Source organism: Arachis duranensis, chromosome 5, assembly GCF_000817695.3.
Source record: "Arachis duranensis cultivar V14167 chromosome 5, aradu.V14167.gnm2.J7QH, whole genome shotgun sequence".
Lineage (NCBI taxonomy): Eukaryota > Viridiplantae > Streptophyta > Magnoliopsida > Fabales > Fabaceae > Arachis > Arachis duranensis.
Genome location: NC_029776.3, coordinates 87,173,868 through 87,194,143, shown reverse-complemented (window position 1 = coordinate 87,194,143; position 20,276 = coordinate 87,173,868). Strand labels below are relative to the sequence as shown.

Sequence of the window (20,276 nt, the reverse complement as noted above, 5' to 3'; positions counted from 1 at the left end):
GAAAGACGACAATGGAATCCTTATTGGAAGAAACCTTTTTCTTCCTACGCTATTAATAGCGCGTAATTACGTGCGAGAAGGTCCATGGAAATGAAACGAAATCAACAAATTTATTTATCAGACAAAATATTTTTTTTATTTTGATATTTACACATGTATTTAATTATTTATTGTTATATTAGTAAAAATAGTTATTTTTTTACAATAAATATGTGAATGATCATTTAAAATAATTGACATGAACATGATTAAATGATCCTGAAAAATAGTTTTAAATTAAATTTGTTTTATCAACAAACCAAATTTTGAGAGTCAAAGTGATCGCCTTTTTCCTGTGTTTTTTTCTTTCTTTTCAATTTTGATGTGGTTCTCTACTTTTCTTCTTAGTTCTTCCTATTGAAAGTTAGGTTAGAAGTTAGAGCCTGAACGGACCAGCACATTAAATATTTTAGGGGGCAATTATATATTGGCTCTAAAATTGTTAATTTAATAGGAATAGCGATGACTACAACTAATGGCTTACATGTGATGTGATGTGATGTCGACCGTTTTGATAGGGTAATTAACAATAATTAATCATGAAAATGGGTAATTTTTTCCTCTTGTATGATTAAGAAAGATTAAGAGAGTTTAGATTTGCTTCTTTTTATTGTGGTGAATAGAATTTTGCATAGTTAGTTGTATCGTTGTTTATACTATTTCTTCCATTTACTGTTAGTCTTTGGAAAGAATGTTAATGTTTCAACAGTTTTATAGATAATTCAAGCAGAAAACATTATTATAATTAGATAGAGTAAATGGTGTATAATATTGACAATGAAAAGTATTATATTATCAATGTAATTTTTTCCCCCAATAGTTTAGACAATTCATTCTCTCGATAGAAATGTAGACTTGACGATACATACATGCTTACTTTCATTCTTTTAAATTTTTTATTTTTATTTTTAAATTTTCAAAATCTACAGCAACTATATTAATTTAAATTTTGAAGTTTAGCAAACCCACGCGTCATATTAATTATTAAATATAGGAGTATATATGGTCCAGTTCGGCCTGATTCCGAAGGTCTGGTCGAGATTCGAATATTTTAGGGATTAATTTAACGTTATTTCATCGGATCTAAAGTCGGATAAAAATTTAAAAAATAGATCCGGTCATTATTTATAGTCGAATCCAGATCAAGACGAATTCAGATTCATTCATCCCATGTGTACTCTAAGGTGATTAAAAAATATATATATATATTGTTTTAAATTAATTCTAATATTATATTATATTAATTATAAACTTATTATTTTATTTTTAATCACACTGAATTAGAAAATAAATTAAAAAAGTACGAAATTAAAATTTATGAAAAATTTAAGTTTAAATATGAATATCAACTTTTCAGTAATAAATATATTTTTTTTTTCTTTATAAATAAATACATTATAATTTTTTAACATAAAATTTATCAAAATTCGAATTTCACTGATTTAAATTCGATTTTAGTGTGATTCAAAAATAGTATAATTTTACTGAATTTATAAATGAATAAAGATTTTAAAAATAGATCTTATTATTATTTAAGGCCAAATATAAATAAAGAGGAACCCGTATTTCACCCAATTCATGTACGGCCTAGTTAAATATAGAGGTAAATACCAATTCGGTATTCGAAAGATTCTGACGCTGATAAAATGGTACATGATATTTGTTATTGATAAAATGATCCCCAAAAGATTTTAAAATCTGACAAAAGTAACCAACCTTCAATTGAGTTATTTGGAGTTAAAACTTAAGAGTGACGTGTCAGTTAACAATTTTTATAATTACAAAATTTATCACTTTTAACTTTTATAATTTTAAAAATACCTCAATTTTAATTTTTAAAAAACCTTAATCCCCTTTCTCTAAAACTCTCATCTCTTCTTCTAAATCATCATCATTTTCAAAAAATCCTAATATCTTTTTTTCTTCTCGTTTTTACTAGAGAGACCTTAAGTAAGACAGCTAAAAAGGATACATAAAATATTTTAGACAAGATGCTTATGAAAATTGGGAATAGAGACAAGTTGATAATGAAAATCTGATTTCTTTTGGGACGGATTAAGAGATTGAACGTGAGTTGAACCACATTGTCAAGACGTCAATTTTCTTAAATGATAATGGTAATGAAAATGCGAACATCCTAAGTGAAGAATTGATGGAGTTTTGTTTGTTTTAGTGCTACTATTTTTGCTAAAAATCTCTTATTGGACATATGTGAAACTGTCTTGATTGACAAAGAAGAAGAAGAAGCGTTAAAGTGTTGGGGCTGAGTCTAAGAGAGATGCCACTTCTTGAACGGCGTTCTTTTTAGTCTTGAAAATGGCAAAGTATGAGTTCAACAGCTATAGAAGCATCATAACTACTTGGTCAAGAAAAAAAAAAAGAGAAATAAAAAAAGGGTTGAGTCTCAGATAAACATCTTTGATTAAAAAAGAGAGAAGAAGGAAAAATGAGAAGGATGGCGCTGTTGTAGTAAGTCAGAGCTGGAGGTTAGTCGGAAGAAGAAGGAGGATGAAAGTAGAGACAATAATGAACGAAAATAAAGAGAAGTTTATTGGAAAAGAAGAAAATTGGAGGAGGACGCTAAGAAAGAGAAAGAAACGACGATTCCAAAAAAAGGGATTAGGGTTTTAAAAAATTGAAATTGAGATGTTTTTAAAATTATAAAAATTAAAAATGATAAATTTTGTAATTATAAAAATTATTAACTGGTACATTATTCTTAAATCTTTAACTTCAAATAACTCAATTGAAAACTGATCATTTTTATTAAATTTTAAAATTTTTTAAAAATTATTTTGTCAATAACAAAAATTAAATACTATTTTATCAAACGTCAGAATTTTTTGAGTAGTAATTTAGTATTTTAGAGTTAAATGTATGATCTAACCTCGGCCACATGCTTCCTTGTCCCAGAAAGCTAAATCATGTCACCGTCTCTTTCAATTATTTATTATATTATTGCAAGTCACTATTGCCGCCCCCAAACTAGAGATCTGAGTCCATCAAATGAATATTAGATAGTTAGATGTTAGATCCTTGTAAGAAGGAATCGACTATTGTAGAGAAACTTGAAAATTTTTTATTATTATTATTATTATCAAAAATAAAAAAAATTCAAATTCAAGATTTCTTAAATAATTATAAAAAATTATATCATTTAAATTATAATTTATTGGCTTAAAATTAAATGTCAATGGATTAGGCAATTATATTTCAATTTAGTATTTTTTATTGGTGTTGTACATAAAGTTATAACTTATAAATTTGCAAAGTTTGACTTTAACTCTTTAAGTTTGTGCTCAATACAAAATGGTCTATTAGATTATGTAAAGAATTGATGATTTAAACAATGTTAGTTAAAGACCACTTACATTCTTTTAATTAATTTTTTTTGGAAAGATTAAAATTTTTCCTTAATATTACAAAAAAAATAATATTTTCGATATTAGCATTAAAAAAGGAGTTCATTTAAAAAAAAGAAATTGCAATTGTTTAATATAGTTTGACAAATAAAGGTGGATAAATTTCTGATCATAAGAGAAAATTTTTTTAAATAAATTAATTAAAGTAATTATTTGTTTAGATAGTTTTTTTAGAAATATTTACATTTTTTCTTTTATTAATACACATATCTTTTTAAATTTTAAAATATATTTAGAATTATATATCAATAATTTATTTATTTATTTATTACAATAATTTGAATTGAAATGGATTGAAAAATAAATTTAAATTGATGTAATATAAAATTTATTATTTTGAATAAAATTGATTGGTCTAACAGAGAAAAAAAAGACATATAAAAAAAATACTTAATTAAATTTAATTATAAAAATAATTTGATCGTATAATATTTTTTAATTTTTTTATTATTTATCTCATTAGCAATGATAATGATATAAATAATAAAAAATATAAGCATTTTTTAAAAAATATATATCAATAAATAAATTATTTATTTAAAAAATGTTTAAACTGAAAAAAGTTTAAATCCAATTAAAATGGAAAATGAAAAGAACATGTGGCAAATTTATAAGTATTTTATGCAAAAAAAATTATATTAATATATTTACAATTTCTTTCTAAATTTATTCTAAATTCTTTTAAATATCTTAATTTTTTAAAGGTCATTAGATACTTTCACCATATTACACTCTTCCAAGTAAAAATGATAGAAACATTATCAAACATCAATTAACTTGAAGATAAATTAGGATTCTTAAATCTTAAAGCTCGCAATAGTGATTAGTAAATAGGTCATCCAATTGAACATAAATTAAAAAGATAAGCATTGTTTATCTGTAGTTGTTAGTTTGCGCTGTATATATGCCAAGTTAAACAAGTACCTAGTAACCTAGCTAGCTAGCATTTTTAATTTAAATAGCAAGAAGTATATTAACAATAGCAACAAATAATATAAGATTATTATGAGCATATATTGAGCTTACAGTGAGTAAAAAAGTTAATAAATACTCATCAATAGTAAATATAATATTAAATATTGGATAACATTGTTCTCAATATTCTGATATCATATATATTAAATATCAGTGAATATATTTGGACAGAAAGAATGGCTGAAGCAGATCATTAAGATTTTCTGTTTCAGAATCAATATTAGTTTTGTTGATTAGGATTTGGACGGGAAAGGAATATGTTAATTAATGATGTATATTGCTCCCCAATTGGGTCATCAAGATGGCAAAATCCATGCCTTTAATCATAGTAGGGACAGCTACACTGACCGGACACTCCTTTGAGAATCCTTCCTTCCCAGATTTCTGAACGTCGATTAGGCACTTCTTCAACTTGTGGTGACAATCCACAGAAATCATTCCTGTATTAAAACAAGAACACCATGCTTAGTTAGTTACATTGTTAATGATGCAGAAACAATCTTCTGTAAATAAGTTTACTATGCTGATAGTTATGGGCTATGGCGATGCAGCAGAAACAGTTTCCATATCCATAATGAACACAATGCCACATATCTCTCTATCTAAACACTTGAACTTTTGGGAGGAATAAGTCATATAACGAGAAAATGGTTAGTATTTGATTATTGTCTTTAGTTCTTCTAAATAAAAATTAAAATTTCAGCACAAGATAGAACGGATCCATGCATTGTTCAATCTATAAGTCTGTAACATTGATTAATGTGGCTTTAGCCCTTAATCCAACCATACAAGACATTAATGATATTCTTACACGTTTGCTTAATATGAATGGTAACATAGTCCATTCCTAATTGGTTCCATTAGATTCCATCCATGTGAAATATGTTAACTTCAATACGCAGATGAATTGTAAATTGGTACGTGAAATTCGATAATAGGAAGAATATGAAAAGGATACCTTCTTTGTCAACGCAATTGTCATGGGCCATGCAACAAGCGTCAATATCATCACAGGGTTGCTCACCAGGGCAGCCAGAGTACCCCACCCCGCAATACTTTCCGTATCTAATTGACAGCACTGAAATGTGAAAACAATTTCATCAATCAAATCTATGCATGAAACAAATCCAGCTTCAATTTAAATCTAATCTTATCTTTACCGTGGCATTGTTCTGCAATGCATTTCTTGCTGCACTCATTGGCCTGTACCTGTTCTCCGCATCAAATTCATCACGAAACGCGATTAGGGATTAGAGATTACAGATTTGATAGGAACAGAATAGTTAGTTACCTCGGAGAGATCAACAAGGACAGCGAGGAGGAGGACAACGACGACGGCGGTGGCGCGAGACATATTGCGTCGAGTAAACCGAAATAACGAAAACGTAAAACAACGAGACGTCCCGTAAGCCAATGTCGTTGCAGGCTCTCTGTTTTTTATTGGTTTTAAGTAAAGAAAGTTATGTCAGGGAGGGCATACCCGAAATTAGCAAAACAGCCCTTACCGAAATTACCAATTGCTATTTGCGATGCAGCTTCCTCTATATTTAGGTTTGGTTTGATAAAAGTTTTAGAATAGGTGTTTATGCTTTTTAAAAGTTCAAATTATTTATTTTGTGTTTAGTAAATCAAAAAGATTATATGTTTATATTTGTTATTTTTAAAAGATTAGATACTTTTAAAAATACTTATGATAAAAATTTTTAAAGTTGATTTATGCTTTTCAAAATTTAAAAGTTTAATATAATCTTATATGTTAACTAATTTTCAAATTTTATGCTTATATTTATGTCTATTATAATATTTTTAAATTTTAAAAAGTATTTTACCAAATGTAATTGTTGTTGTTTATATTTATTAAAAATAATTTTTAATTTGATTTACCAAATATAAATATTATAACTTTTAAAAAACCATCTTTTAAAAATTAGCTTTTATAAACTACTCTTAAAAAATAAAAACTTTATCAAACTAAGCCTTAGTTTTCATATAAATATAAATTTACGACCATGGAAATATTTAGGGTTACATCAAAGTGATGGAAATAAATCAAATAATACATCTTCAATAACGCTGCTAATTTATTGACACATACTATCAAATTCTAGAGGATCTCTTGCATACAAGAGCAAATAGCAGAGTTCACAACTTCTGGAACAAACTTCCTTAAAGTAAAAAAATATGATAAAATGAAAATCTAATCACCCGTAATAAAAATCACACGTAATAGCAAATTTGACAGTAATTAATCTTTTATTTTACCGCTTTACAAATTTTCTTCAGAACTTTCTTCCGTTCCATACTGTACGGCTGTAGAACTAATAATACACACGAAACAGTATGTTATTCACCAACACTATTTTTAGATTGTCCCGAAAGATCATTAGACCCATTTTTTCCTGTAAAGGTTTAGAAAATAAATTTCAACCATCTGTCTTGTATTTTGCGTGGGGTTCTTAAGCATTTATTGAAGTTCACAAGCATTGTACAAAATTCTAACTAAACATTTTTCAACTTCTTTTCATGCAAAGCTAAATGAGTTGCCTCAGTCATTAAGTAATTTAAACAAAGGATTATTGCAATGGTATCATCATTCATTCTCGATTGTCACTAGCTTCCAACATGATAAGAGGAGCAATGCATGGTCCATCCCGCTTCAAATACAAGAGGGTTATTAATTGTGGCTTATCAAAGTTAAACCGCTAGCTTCTCAGCTTTTTCTCAAAGAAAGAAACAAAAATCCACAATAACAAAAATTATGGTCTAGAATGCTCCATAATCCACACAATGTGTAAATGACCAGTGCAGCTGGCTTAGGAGTATAAAACCTCAAGCTAAAAACATACACTTCCCGAGCAGTTTATCTTCAGGGATAGTAACCGGTGATGGTAAATCCCCTTCCGACAATCTCGCCGGAACAAAACCATGCAAAACATTCCAGGCCAAACAAAGCAGCAATACCTGCGTCCTCCACCTTCAACTCTTGCCTGTTCTTCCACAAATTCTTGACGTAATCAAGCTCCTTCCAGAATGACTCATTACGGCGAGGAATGCTGTAAAAGAATGGAAGGGTTAAGCATATTGCCACAACATTAAGAATGAAGGTTCACTTGATAAGTGACCAGATTGAGTAGGGAGAACATGTCTGCATCTCAATCAGCAAATGCGCTGAAGATGGGAGCAACAGCACAACAATTTTGAAATGCATGTCAACTTTAAAGGACTTCAAGCAATCAAACAGCATTGACATATGTTAATAAACATGTGTAGACTATGGGTCAAAATGAAGTATAGGATAAAATACTGGTGCTTATGAGGCCACACAAGAACATAACGGGTATATTCATATGCAAGTCATACAGTCAACCCATAATATAGCAGAATTTGGTGAATCATAAAACTGTCCATCATAGCATTCATGAATTCCATGTCAGATTTTAAGAGTTAATTCTGAGGTAACCTCTAAATGCAAATACAGTCCATACCCTCAAAAAGCCAATTGAAAGAACGTACGATAGCAGTCATGCATTTGCCCAAAGCAGTAAAGACATTTGAAAGGAAGGAGCTCTTATTTGATAACATTATTTGAAAACTTGACATTACTTAAAAGGAAGGAGCTGGTTTTAGCTGCAACATCAGATTCTTGCAAGGAACATCTACTACAATACAATTTGAAAACAAAGGTACTGACATCATCAAACTTAATTAAAGAATACGGCAAATCCACACATGGGAACACTTTTTTTTTTCCGGGGAAAATTAGAACAAGATTGGAGAAAATATAACCTAGCAAGGCGGGTGTAGAACAATTGTTTTGCCAGAAGGTCACATTTCTCCACCGTGGGTGGCTCCTGAATGTATTGCTTGTTCTGCTCCAACAACTGCTTGTAGTAGGCAGTTCCATGGTTGGTGATGAATTTTGAGGCTTGGCATGCCTTCGACTGCAGCTGCTGCAACTTTGATGCCATCAAGAGCTCAAATTCTGCAATTCAAGAAGAAAATCAGGAATCCAAATTCTTTATAAAAAATACAAAATCCAGATGCTAACATATATTCCAAAATCCACATAACTACCATTTCTAAAACTTCTTTTTTCTATGTAATCTTTCAGGAAATTAACTGAAAACATTAACGAAGCATGTCAAACTAGAACCCAAGGTTCCCATCGTCGAAATGCATATAAAATTGATTAAAGAGTATATAGCCATTTTTATTTCTTCTATCAGGATACTTCATAATTATACCCAAAAAATGAATAAAAGGTAGCTATCCAATGACATGAGAATCTCAATAATTTGAATGAAAACAACACAGATCTATCCAGAAATGCACATAGAGAGACTCAAAAACCCTAAATGTCATACTGGGTGCTAAGTCAAAACCCTAAATTTCAAACCATCCATATTACACAAATAATTAAAAAGACGAAAACCAAATTGGAGAATCGGTGAATGTGTGATTGGAGTTAGTGAGAGGAATTACAACAGATCAGAGAAAAGAGATACATGGGAGATCTAGATGACGGATGAAGCAGAAAAAACAAAAATAAAATTAGAAGATGCATAGTAATGAATGAAGGAGAGAAGGAGAGAAGGAGAGAGGGCATTACCGTGGTGCGAAGGAGAATGAATGAGACTGAAAGTGAAAGTGAGAGTGAGAGTGAGAGTGAGAGTGAGAGAGGGTTTGTTAAGGATTTGAGGGTTGCAGTCGCCGCCGCTAAGTTTGTGGAGGTTCGCAGCAACGAGCGAAATGAAAGAAAAACGATAGTGGCTTTGCGTTGTGTGTAGCAAAATTGAGGTTTTTGTTACTTGTGCCATACTATTACCATTTCCTTCAATTTATTTATTTATTTATTATAATTATTATTAAACCACCATTTGTCCAAAAATAATTAGTTTTGACAACGAAAAAAAAAAAACAAAGAATCATTTTAATTAGCTAATATGATTTTCCTTGTTATTGTAAAGAAAAAAAAAATTTCTCATTGTTACCATCCGGTCCTTCCTCAAAACTGTTACCAAATTCGGTTATTTTAGATTGGGTCATTTTCACAGCCCAAAACAAATCAATAACCATTAATATCTTAATCTAACATTTAAATTTAAATCTCTTCCTTATCTTCATTGAATAAAATAAGATATCTACCTCAAGTTATATAAAGGGAGTCAGAAGTTTCCTCAGGTACGTTACACAATCTTAATCCATATTTATATCTCTCAAATCCATTTTGATTTGGGCGTCGAATTGTCTTTGCAGGTACTACTCCCGCCGCTCCAAGAGTCCAATCCGTCGCCATCAAGACTGGCCGATTCTCAACCCCTCTCATAACCCGTACAAGTGACTTTTTGTACATTGGAGATTCCTTCCAACTAGTCAGAAGCTGTCCGAAATGTCAAGCTAATGCCGACCTCCACCAAGCGGCTCCACACCAGCTCAGCGTAATAATAGCAGATTGGCCATTCGGAACATGGAGAACCAACCTCGTAGGACCCTTCCACACAGCTCCCAGGCAACTCTGATACCTTATAATTGCTATCAACTATTACACAAAAAAGATCGAAGCTGAGGCACTGGCTACCATCACGGCCACTCAGTGTCAAAAGTTCTTCTAGAGGCAAGTCATAACCCGCTTTGAAATTCTTGAGATCATAATCTCATACAATGGGACCCAATTTGCGGACAAACGATTCAAGGAGTTCCTGGAAAGACTAGCATCTTCCAGCGGCTCAGCTTGGTAAAATACCTGCAACCCAATGGCCAAGTAGAATTGACCAACAAGATCATCGTAAAGGATCTCAAGAAATGGCTAGACGAGGTCAAAGGACTATGGGCCGACGAACTTGAATCCGTCATCTGGTCATACCGAACATCCCCTCAAATCTCAATCGGAGAAATCCCTTTCGGTTAACCTACGGCCTCGAAGCCGTCATTCCGGTTGAGGTCAGGGACCCTAACCCACGGAGGATTGTGGGGGTACACGACGAGAACGCCGAGAGGGACCTCGCAGATGAAGTTCAGAGCATAGCACACTGTAGGAACTCACCCTAAAACGAATGATAAGCCTAAGGTACAATTGTGGCGTGGTAAAACGAGATTTCGGACCCGAAAATCTTGTCTTACGACGCAACGATATCGGGCCCCCAACTCCGGGAGAAGAAAATCTCACACCTAATTGGAAGGAGTCTTACTGAGTAAATACCGTAATCGACAGAGGATCCTACAAGCTCGAACAACAAGATGAAACTGAGCTCCCAAAGTCTTGGAATGTCACTAACATGCAGTGCTACTAGAAATAGGAGCACCCTTCCAAGTGGACACCCGAGATATAAGACCAAGGCCATTTTAAATTTTTGTTATTTTCCTTCATTGCTTAGTTTTTTTTCTTCGTATTATTTTGTCGTGTAATTTTGTTGACGGGTACTCTTTTCTACCCACAAATGAGAGGTTTTAACGAGCCTCAATTTTTAATAAAATTCATTCATACATCTTTCCTTTCAAAATCACCAACTCCGCGTTCTAACCAAATCGATGGCACGAAACAAACAGATATCCATAAAAAATTAAACAAGTATTCAATATGGCCCACCAAGGAGAAACTATCTCCAAAGAAGCTGAGACAACGGCCTAAAAATTTTTAAACAAAAGCCCACAAAACATAGACGCCGAACAAACGGCTTACAAAATCGCAAAATGCTGTGCCTAAACGGCTTACAAATTTAAGGAAAAGAGTACAAAAATAAGCAAAGTTACCCCAAGTCCACAATCTGACCATCCTCAATAGTCTGAAACGCTCCCATCACAAACACATCCACATCCGGGGCTAGGACCTGAGCTTGGGCCTTCATCGTCTCTTCAGTAGCCGAGATAAAGCCCTTAACATCTTCCAGCAGTGCTCCCTTCTCCTTCTTCAGCTTCGCTACCTTAACCCTCAAAACCTCCGCCTCAGCCAGTAGAACGACAGCCTTAGACTCGCGTCCGAGGTCTGATTGCGCTCGCTGGAAAGCTGAGAGAGAAGTGAAGTTTCTACTCCAAAGAAATGGAATAGCTTAACACCTGCATCCTCGGCATCTTTCACAGCCTTCAAACGAGCTGTCTTAGACGCCTCCAGCTTCTCCTTCAGCTTACCAATGTCTGACTAAGCCTGGCGAAGATTACCGTCCAAAAGCCCCACCTGATTCAACACCGGCTCCACCTGATAGACGATAACAGCGGGATAAAAGAGGGCCCGATACACCGACTTCGCCTGGCCGGCAACATCACAATCATGAAAAACTCCTCTATTTCTAGAAGAATGTGTTGGTCAATGAAGGTCAGAGCATCAAAATTCCGGTCCATCACGGATGGCATCGGCCCCTCCTCCTCCACATTTTTCCCGCTACTCCCCTCCACCACTCTCCTCCGCTTCCTACTCGTCTCGGCAGGCAAAACCACGACAGCCTTCTCCTCAACCCCAACAGCAATCGGCCCAGGCAAACTGACACCAGCTGCCCCAGCTGAAACCAGGTCCTAAGAGACAGTTCGGGAATCCCCCTGAGGATGAGACTGAGGTGTCAACGGCGAAGCCTCCCCGCCCTATTCTTGAGCTATGGCAGCCTTCAATCTCACCAAGTTGGTCAACTTGCCAGCTATATAGACTGAAAAGGGAAAAAGAAGAACATATGTCTCAAACTCGGAAAGCAAAAATATACCAAAGAAAGTAGTTAAACACATACCAGTATAAGTCTGGCACGTCACCAGGTCACCTATGACGTCCCGAGGGTTCAACGGCCGTTCCCCAAATATTGACCACAAAACATCAGTGATGTCTTTGTTCTTGGGAGACATCCCCTCGTAAGTGACATGTGTCAAGTACGACGCATCAGTGCCGAAATTCTAGTACGTCGCAAACTGACGTTCTCCCTCCAGGGTCAACCAAAAGGGATGGTGCCCCCGAGCAGGGTGCACTTTAAGGCACTCCCCTTTAAACCCATGGAAAGAATCCTCAAATAATCCAAAAATTCACCGGTTCGGCTTAGCTTGGAACGACAGGTAACCCTTTTTATGTTTTTCCTCTTTAGTCAGAAGGGTACATAGAAAAAAGAATAAAAACACCTCCAAGTAATCACAAACCAAGTCAAAAGTCCAGATGGCCCCCCCAAATAGTAGGATGCAGCTATGACGGCACCACCAAACACTGATTAAGTAAGACCTGTACAAAATCCGCGAAAAGGACCGCACCCCAGGCGCGTGAACATGGATTCGTAAACCCACATCCAATTGACAACTTAGGGGGAGTCAGGGTTTATATAGCACACCCTCTCATCCACCTCGGGAGCATGAGCTCATACTGATGCTACGCCTCACCACCTTACAAATAGCCCCCTTCATCACGAAGCCTTTGGAGGTCCGCCTCTATAACCCGCAATGACGTCCCCTACACATCGGAAGTCATCCAGTAATACACGTTAGGAACACCACCGGCCGGGACAACGGGAGTCCTGGGGCCTTACTCCTCCGTCATGCCATACCTAACAAAAGAGTGAGGGTACCACCGTCAACCCTACTGACCAAACGAGAAGAAAACCATAAACTAAATGCACCCAAAGGACACCCTCCACACTGAGTTCTCGATCACATGACTAGACAAAAGCTCTAGCGATGGAGACTGAGCACCCTCACTCTCTTGCTCCGGGGGCAACTATTCTGGACCCGATCTCTGGGTCCTTCCTTGGAATAGTCACTAAACCCGGTTATCCTGGGTTGGGCCACCCCCCACGGCCCAAAACAAATCAATAACCACTAATATTCTAACCCAACATTTAAATTCAAATTTTTCCCTTATCTTATCTGAACAAGATAAGATAAGATACCTACCTCAAGCTATATAAAAGAGAGTCAGAGGCCCTTTAGGTGCGTGACATAATCCTAATCCACACTTATACCTCTCAAATCTATTATAACTTGGGCGTTGGAGTGCCTTTGTAGGTACCACCCCACCACTCCAAAAGTCCAACTCATCGCCATCAAGACTGACCGATTCTGAACCTCTCACACAACCCATACAAGTGATTTCTTGTAAAATTACAACTCCAAAATTTCTTCAATTAATAATAAATTAACAAAGTAGGACATGAATAAAAATAAAGGATTGTAAAAAGTAATTTAAAAATAATTTTGGACTAGTTATTGATTAAAAATAGTTAATTTCTAAATTCTTTTTAAAACACAAATTGGTTCATTATTGAAAAAAAATTTTTTTAGCAAAATTATAACTTTTAAAAAATTGAAATGTTATTAAAATTCAAGACCTTCTAAAAGTTTATTCTGTGTTACAAAATAGTTACAAAATTTGGAAGAAAAAATTGACAACATAAAAAATATAAATAAATAGACAAAATGGCAAATTAATCCGTAGTAAATATAAAAGTGATACACATTTAATAACTTTTTTTTGGACTGATACAAACACTTAGAGCCCGTTTGGAAACGCATAAAAACTACTTTTTTTTACTTTTGAATTATGAAAAGTTACGATAAGCGTGTTTGGCACTATTTTTAAGAAGAGCTTTTAACTTCCCGAAAAGTTAATTTATAGCTTTTGGGAGAAATAAAAATAGATGACTTTCTCATTTTTGATAAGTCATTTCATCACTTCCGTGAAAAAAAAAAAGATTTCAAAACAAAAAAAATTTACTTTCGTTCTTGATTCTGTGGAAAAATATTTCCTGTTTCTGCTGGAAATACTGGCCATCCACCACCATTTTCACGCAAGGTTCCATCTTCTAGAAGCACTGGCCTTCCACCATCATCCTCACGCAATGTTCCATCTACTGGAAGTGTTGGCCCTCCACCACCATTTTCATGTAATGATTCATTTGCTGGAAGTATTGACCCTTCACCACCATCTTCTGTTCCATCTGAACCAGCATATATTCCTTCCAGGTAATTTTTTTTTATCATTTTATTATTCTATTTTTATTATTAAATTTGTATTGAATATTTTGTATGCTATGAAATCTCTGTTTTAATTTTATTTTTATACAACTTGCTTTTATTTTTATAATTAGTCTTATAATTTTCTTTTTTTTTATGTTCTTCCCCAACAAATTCATGAAAGTGGCAAGTCCGGAAGAAAATTTAAAGCTGATTGGAATGAACGAAATACTGTTATATTCATGAAAATATGTAAAGAAGAGATGGTGGCTGGAAATAGACCTGGAACACATTTTAACAAAGTTGATTGGGCAAATTTAAAAACAAAATTCTTGAAAGAGACTGGTTTAAATTATAAGTCTAAAAAATTTAAAAACAAGTGGGAGGCTATGAAAAGAGAATGGGGACTATGGGCTAAACTAAAAGGAAAAGAGACCGATCTTGGTTGGGATCCTATTAAGAAGACCATACAAGCAAGTGATGATTGGTGGGATGCTAAGATTCAGGTATGTTGCATTTTTTAAAACTATTTCAGAAATATCAATTTTATCGAGAGATTTTTAATTGTCATTTTATCGTCTCATAGGAAAATCCTGATGTGGCAAAATTTAGAGAGGAAGGTCCAAAACATCTTGATGAAATGGAGTTCCTTTTTGAAGATGTTGTAGCTACTGGTGTAGGTGCATGGGCACCTTCTGAAGATATAAATGATAGTTATAACGATAGATATAATGACGAAGATAATGGTAATGAGGAAGAAGGTTTAGAAGATGAGTCAAATGATGAATCAACGCCTCCTAGTGCAATGAGACAAAAGAGAAGAAAGGTTAGAAAAGGGTCTGGAGCCTCTCAACTTTAAACTCAACTAGAACGCATAATTAATGTGTTTGAAGAAGAAAAGGCCAACGAAATAGCTCATAAAAATAATGTACCAAGTATATCTACTTATTTAGCTGTTCTCAAACAATTACCTGGGCTAGAAGCGGGGAGTGATATATTCTTTATAGCTACAAGATTAATGGCAAAAAGGTCGAATAGAGAGATTTTTATGGGACTAGAAGATTCTGCCTTACAACTTGGTTGGTTGAAGACTCATAGTTTAGCAGATGTGTCTGGTTCTTAAAGTTTTTTTTTGTTAGAATGTCTCTTTTTAATATATTTATGTGTTGTTCAAAAAATATTTTCTATGATTATATTTTTTTATTATTTTCTATGGTTGTTTGCTATTTTATATTTAATATGTGAACTAGTGTTTATTTTGATATTAGTTTAAAATATTTGTATAACAGGATATCTAACAGCTCAACTAAAAGTTTGATGTTAAATACAAATGTGTCAGACGAAGAATTTGAAAACAAACAAAAGGTCGCAGCCAAGCGTAAAAAGAAGACAATGACTTTAATAACAATCGCAACTTGTGTTGATTATTTTCTAAAGTACGTTGTGAAAAATCCACGAAGAACTTCAAGGTTGACAGGAAGTAGTTGGGTAAATGAACTTTTAAATGGGCATCCTATTCGTTGCTACCAGCAATTTAGGATGAAAAAGCTTGTGTTCCTTCATCTCTGTGATGTTTTACAAAGTACTTACAATCTGAAGACAACAAAAGGGATTGGAATTCATGAACAAGTAGGTATATTTTTATATATCATTGGACAGCCAGGTTCAATACGTAATGCAGAAGAGAGATTCCAACATTCAGGGGAAACTATTTCTAGACAATTTCATTGTGTATTGGATGCTGTTTGCAAGCTTGCTCAACATATTATTCAACCAACTGATCCACAATTCACAGATACTCCAGTGGAAATTAAAAATGATGAAAGATATTATCCATATTTTAAAAATTGCATTGGTGCAATAGATGCAACTCATATACCTGTTGTTGTTCCTGCCGACAAGAAAATTCCATACATTGGTAGAAAGGGGATTACAACTACAAATGTGATGGCAGTATGTGATTTTAACATGTGTTTCACATTTGTATGGGCAGGTTGGGAGGGATCTGCACACGATACCAAAATTTTCAATCAAGCTGTGCGTAGACAAAGTCTTCATTTCCCTCTTCCTCCTAAAGGTTAGCATATTTGAGACTGATATTATTTATATTAGATTAAACTCTTTATTTTTATTAACTGATTTTGTGGTGCACTAAATTTTTGCTAGATAAGTACTACTTGGTAGATTCTGGCTATCCGTGTTTTATGGGGTTCTTAGGTCCTTATAAAGGTCACAGATACTATCTTCTACATTTTAGATTGGGTCCCAGAGTAAGAGGAAGAAATGAAGTATTCAACTATTATCATTCTAGCCTTAGATGTACAATTGAACGCTCATTTGGATGTTGTAAAGCAAGATGGAAAATCTTAGGTGCCATGCCATCGTTTTCTTTAGACACACAGGTTCGAATTATTGGTGCTTGTATGGCTTTACACAATTTTATTCGACGGAATGACACAAGCGATGAACAATTTGAAGAATTCTATGAAAATTTTGATCTTATGGATGAAGGTGAAAGTGAAGTAGAAGAACCAGTTTCTAATGATATTACGTGGGAAGAACTGAATGCTGAAAGTGCTAGAAAAATGGAACTAATTAGAGAACAAATAAAAAATCAATTGCCTGATCGATTATAATCTTAGTGATTTGGTTATGTAAAATCAACCTTCAATAATGGAAAGTATTTGTTATTATCGTTATTTTAATATCCATTTTCTTATGTTAAAAAAATTGTATTTTGTGAGTTATTTATGCAAACGCTATAACTTTAAAATAAGTACTTCTATAGTTAAAAATTCAAACACAAAATAACTTATTTTTAAGCTACTATTAATAAAAGTCCTTATACTTTAAACTCTTTTTCCAAAAGAACTTATTTAAGTTATTTACTCAAATTGAACCTTAGTAACTTTAATGATCCCAAAAATATATTTATATATCAATTTTTTTTCAGTATTTTACCGTATTTTTTAATTCGATAAATTAAGTACTAATTTATTACAAATTATAAATTTATATAACAGTTTATTATTAATTAATACGTTACTAATTGTACTCACACAATGCAAGATTCGAATATTTACACTTTTGTTTTTTTTTGTCACTATCACACTCACACACAGGGGAGGGAAAAAGGATTGATTTCGAGAATCAAACAAGGGTGTGGTTATTCAGGAGGCAAATGAGTTGCCATTGTGCTAAAACCTCGATCACACATCTAACAATTATTAAACGGATTAATAAACTAATCAGGATATCAATTCAAATATTTTTCTTTTTTGGCATTGCCAAATGGGTTATTTCTTATTTGTCCATTAAGCTGTATATACACATTTAGTAACTTCTGCTGCGGTTTTTGATCCTGAAACATTTCCTTCCCCCACATGGTCCACACCCTAATTTTATGATTCATTAGTCATTACACTTATTGATTTAGACTCCAAGCCAGACCCATTATTCCGCCTTCAATATCTTTAGCTTTTTTCTGTTTAAAAATTCATCTGCCAATAAACCATAACTCAAACGGCATATGTATCCCCTTTTAAATAAGAAATATGGTGGGAAATAATTTTTTTTGGGCACGGCTGGAAAATAATTAGAGTCATATATTATATGAAGAGTAGATCCTTTCGATTCTTAAAAAAAATTGAGAGGGTAAAATGTGATTTCTAATTTTTTACTGTTCTTTTTTATATTTATTTTTAATCTATTCTATTATATAAAAATCAGATGTCTGTATTTAATGATGAAGCTAATGTGGCATGCTTCGGATAGTGTTTCCCGATTTAATTGTTTTAACTCATTCAATACAATTTATTGCACTGACTTAATTATATCAATTAATTGTCTAATTAAATTTATTTATATGCTATATATGAATTAACGTCTATTCGATTCTATTATATAAAAATCAGATTTCTACACTTAATGATGGAGTTGACGTGACATGCTTCTGAGAGTGTTTCTCGATTTATTTCTTTTAACTCATTAAATATAATTTATTATGAGATTAATTATATCAACTAATTGATTTGATTAGATATTTAAATATTACATAATTATTATAATTTATATTAATTTATTTTAATAGTATTTCTTAATTTATTTTTTTTAATATTCTGATAGTATTTTTTAATTTATTAAATCAAATTTAGTATAAATTATGTATATTAATTAATTGATTTGATTAAATTATTAATAATTAAAATAATAAATCTATAAATAAAATAAGCAATTGAGATATTTTTAACTAATAATTAAATCAAATTAAATTATATGTATTGAGTCTAATTCAAATCATGTGAATTAAATACTAAACTAAAATATGATCATTTCTTGCTTATTCAAATTAAATGTAATAAATACAAATTAATTTTGTTAGATAATCATGATTTTTTGGTCTTCTATATATAGACGGCCAAACAAAATGATAAGAATCATCTTTTTTATCGCTCTTGCTATTTCAATTCTTTTTTTTTTTCTTTATGTAAAATTTCTTTTATGGATAAATGAGAAGGTATGGATGAATAATGTTTCGTTGATTGTTTGTTATAACTCGAAAATGTCTTAATTTAAGTATTACCGTTGCTTGCTGATGGAATTGGATGACAATATGCTCGGCATACTTGCGGTTTAAGAAATCAGGTCATGTGCTCGAGGTGCACCGATACAAACTTTTGGAACTACCGACTGCCGCTAAATTCATTATATAGCTGGAGCAAATTATGATATAGTGAAAAATGTTTATGCATGCATGCTATTTTTCTTTATATATGTATCCCTCTAATTTTACAATTCACATCTTTATATATTATATTCTTTTTTATATTATTTAAATTTGATATTTTTTCTATTTTTACGCTTCTAATCATTTTTTGTCTTAATATTTTTTTCTCATCCATTTCTATATTTTATTTTAGGTTAATTTTGTAGTTCAAATATAATCATTTATGTCATTATTAAATGTTATGAAATTGACCTAATATTAACAATAAATAATTTGAAAAAGGTATTTTTTAGAATAATTCACCTAAATTTAAATTGTTACATTAAATAAATGATGATAAATATTTTTGTTACGGTGGGTAACCAGAGATTGTCTGAATGGATGGCGTTGACTGATTGGATATTATATATAATTTTTATATTGGTAATTAAATTTTAATTGCTACACAAATGATATATTTTAGGTAATTGTATATTTTTTGTTATTTTAAAAATCATTATATATTTTTAAAATTATTTAATTATGTTTATTCTTTTAAAAAAATTGCTATTATTAGAGAACAACTAATATTTATAATAGTCTAAAATTGAAAAAAAAATAAAAAATACAAAATATTAATATTCTGAATTTTTGAAGTATAAATTTTAAAATAAATATATATAATTATGATTAATGGTTATAATTGGAGTTTTTATTTTATTCTAATTTTTTTCAAAACATCTTTGCCTTATTTAAGTTTTATTTTTTTATTGGTTGTTTTTTTTTTGGTATACTTAACTATCATTAGTTTATATCAATTAAAATTTATACCTTGAATAAAATAGATATGTGTTTAAAAAATAAACAACAAAATATTTTTATTTTTAGTAAAATTTTATGTCGCTTTAGCTTTTTTTCTACATCACATCTTATATTTTTACTATATTTATAAGATAGTTTTTATTCAAATTAAGAAAAAGTTTTTAGTTATTTTTCTTTCTTTTAGTTTTAAATATTATTTACTAATATAATAAAAAAGTAAAAATAACAATAATTACTCACATAATTAAAATAGATATTCTAATATATACATGATCCTATGTATACCAAAAATTATTATATATAATAAATAATTATTTATTTTTTATAATTACTATTTATAAAATTTATTACATAATTTTCTCCTCTTAATATCAATATTTAATGAATATAAGATATAAAAT

At 31.8% G+C, this 20,276-nt stretch overlaps 2 protein-coding genes across 2 annotated transcripts; both read right to left on the bottom strand.

Moving 5' to 3' along the window:
• Positions 1-4,594: 4,594 nt before the first annotated feature.
• LOC107490119 (probable phospholipase A2 homolog 1) lies at positions 4,595-5,882 on the bottom strand. The gene is made up of 4 exons (XM_016110885.3): positions 5,728-5,882; positions 5,597-5,645; positions 5,395-5,514; positions 4,595-4,876 (listed from the first exon to the last, which is right to left on the bottom strand). Exons 1-4 carry the CDS (start codon positions 5,788-5,790, stop codon positions 4,701-4,703), a joined length of 408 nt encoding a protein of 135 aa, XP_015966371.1. The 5' UTR covers positions 5,791-5,882; the 3' UTR covers positions 4,595-4,700.
• A 1,127-nt stretch (positions 5,883-7,009) lies between these two features.
• LOC107490151 (uncharacterized) lies at positions 7,010-9,248 on the bottom strand. Its single transcript, XM_016110918.3, has 3 exons — positions 9,046-9,248; positions 8,223-8,418; positions 7,010-7,489 (listed from the first exon to the last, which is right to left on the bottom strand). The coding sequence occupies exons 2-3, from the start codon at positions 8,402-8,404 to the stop codon at positions 7,303-7,305; spliced, it is 369 nt and encodes a 122-aa protein (XP_015966404.3). The 5' UTR covers positions 8,405-8,418; positions 9,046-9,248; the 3' UTR covers positions 7,010-7,302.
• Positions 9,249-20,276: the final 11,028 nt, after the last annotated feature.

Bases quoted from the DNA above. Each gene is read 5' to 3' on its own strand.
- LOC107490119 (XM_016110885.3), bottom strand. From the start codon at position 5,790: ATGTCTCGCGCCACCGCCGTCGTCGTTGTCCTCCTCCTCGCTGTCCTT. The intron at 5,646-5,727 runs GTAACTAACTAT...TGCGGAGAACAG, and splicing joins TCCTTGTTGATCTCTCCGAG to GTACAGGCCAATGAGTGCAG. The intron at 5,515-5,596 runs GTAAAGATAAGA...TTCACATTTCAG, and splicing joins CATTGCAGAACAATGCCACG to TGCTGTCAATTAGATACGGA.
- LOC107490151 (XM_016110918.3), bottom strand. From the start codon at position 8,404: ATGGCATCAAAGTTGCAGCAGCTGCAGTCGAAGGCATGCCAAGCCTCA. The intron at 7,490-8,222 runs GTTATATTTTCT...ATTCTTTTACAG, and splicing joins TTCTACACCCGCCTTGCTAG to CATTCCTCGCCGTAATGAGT.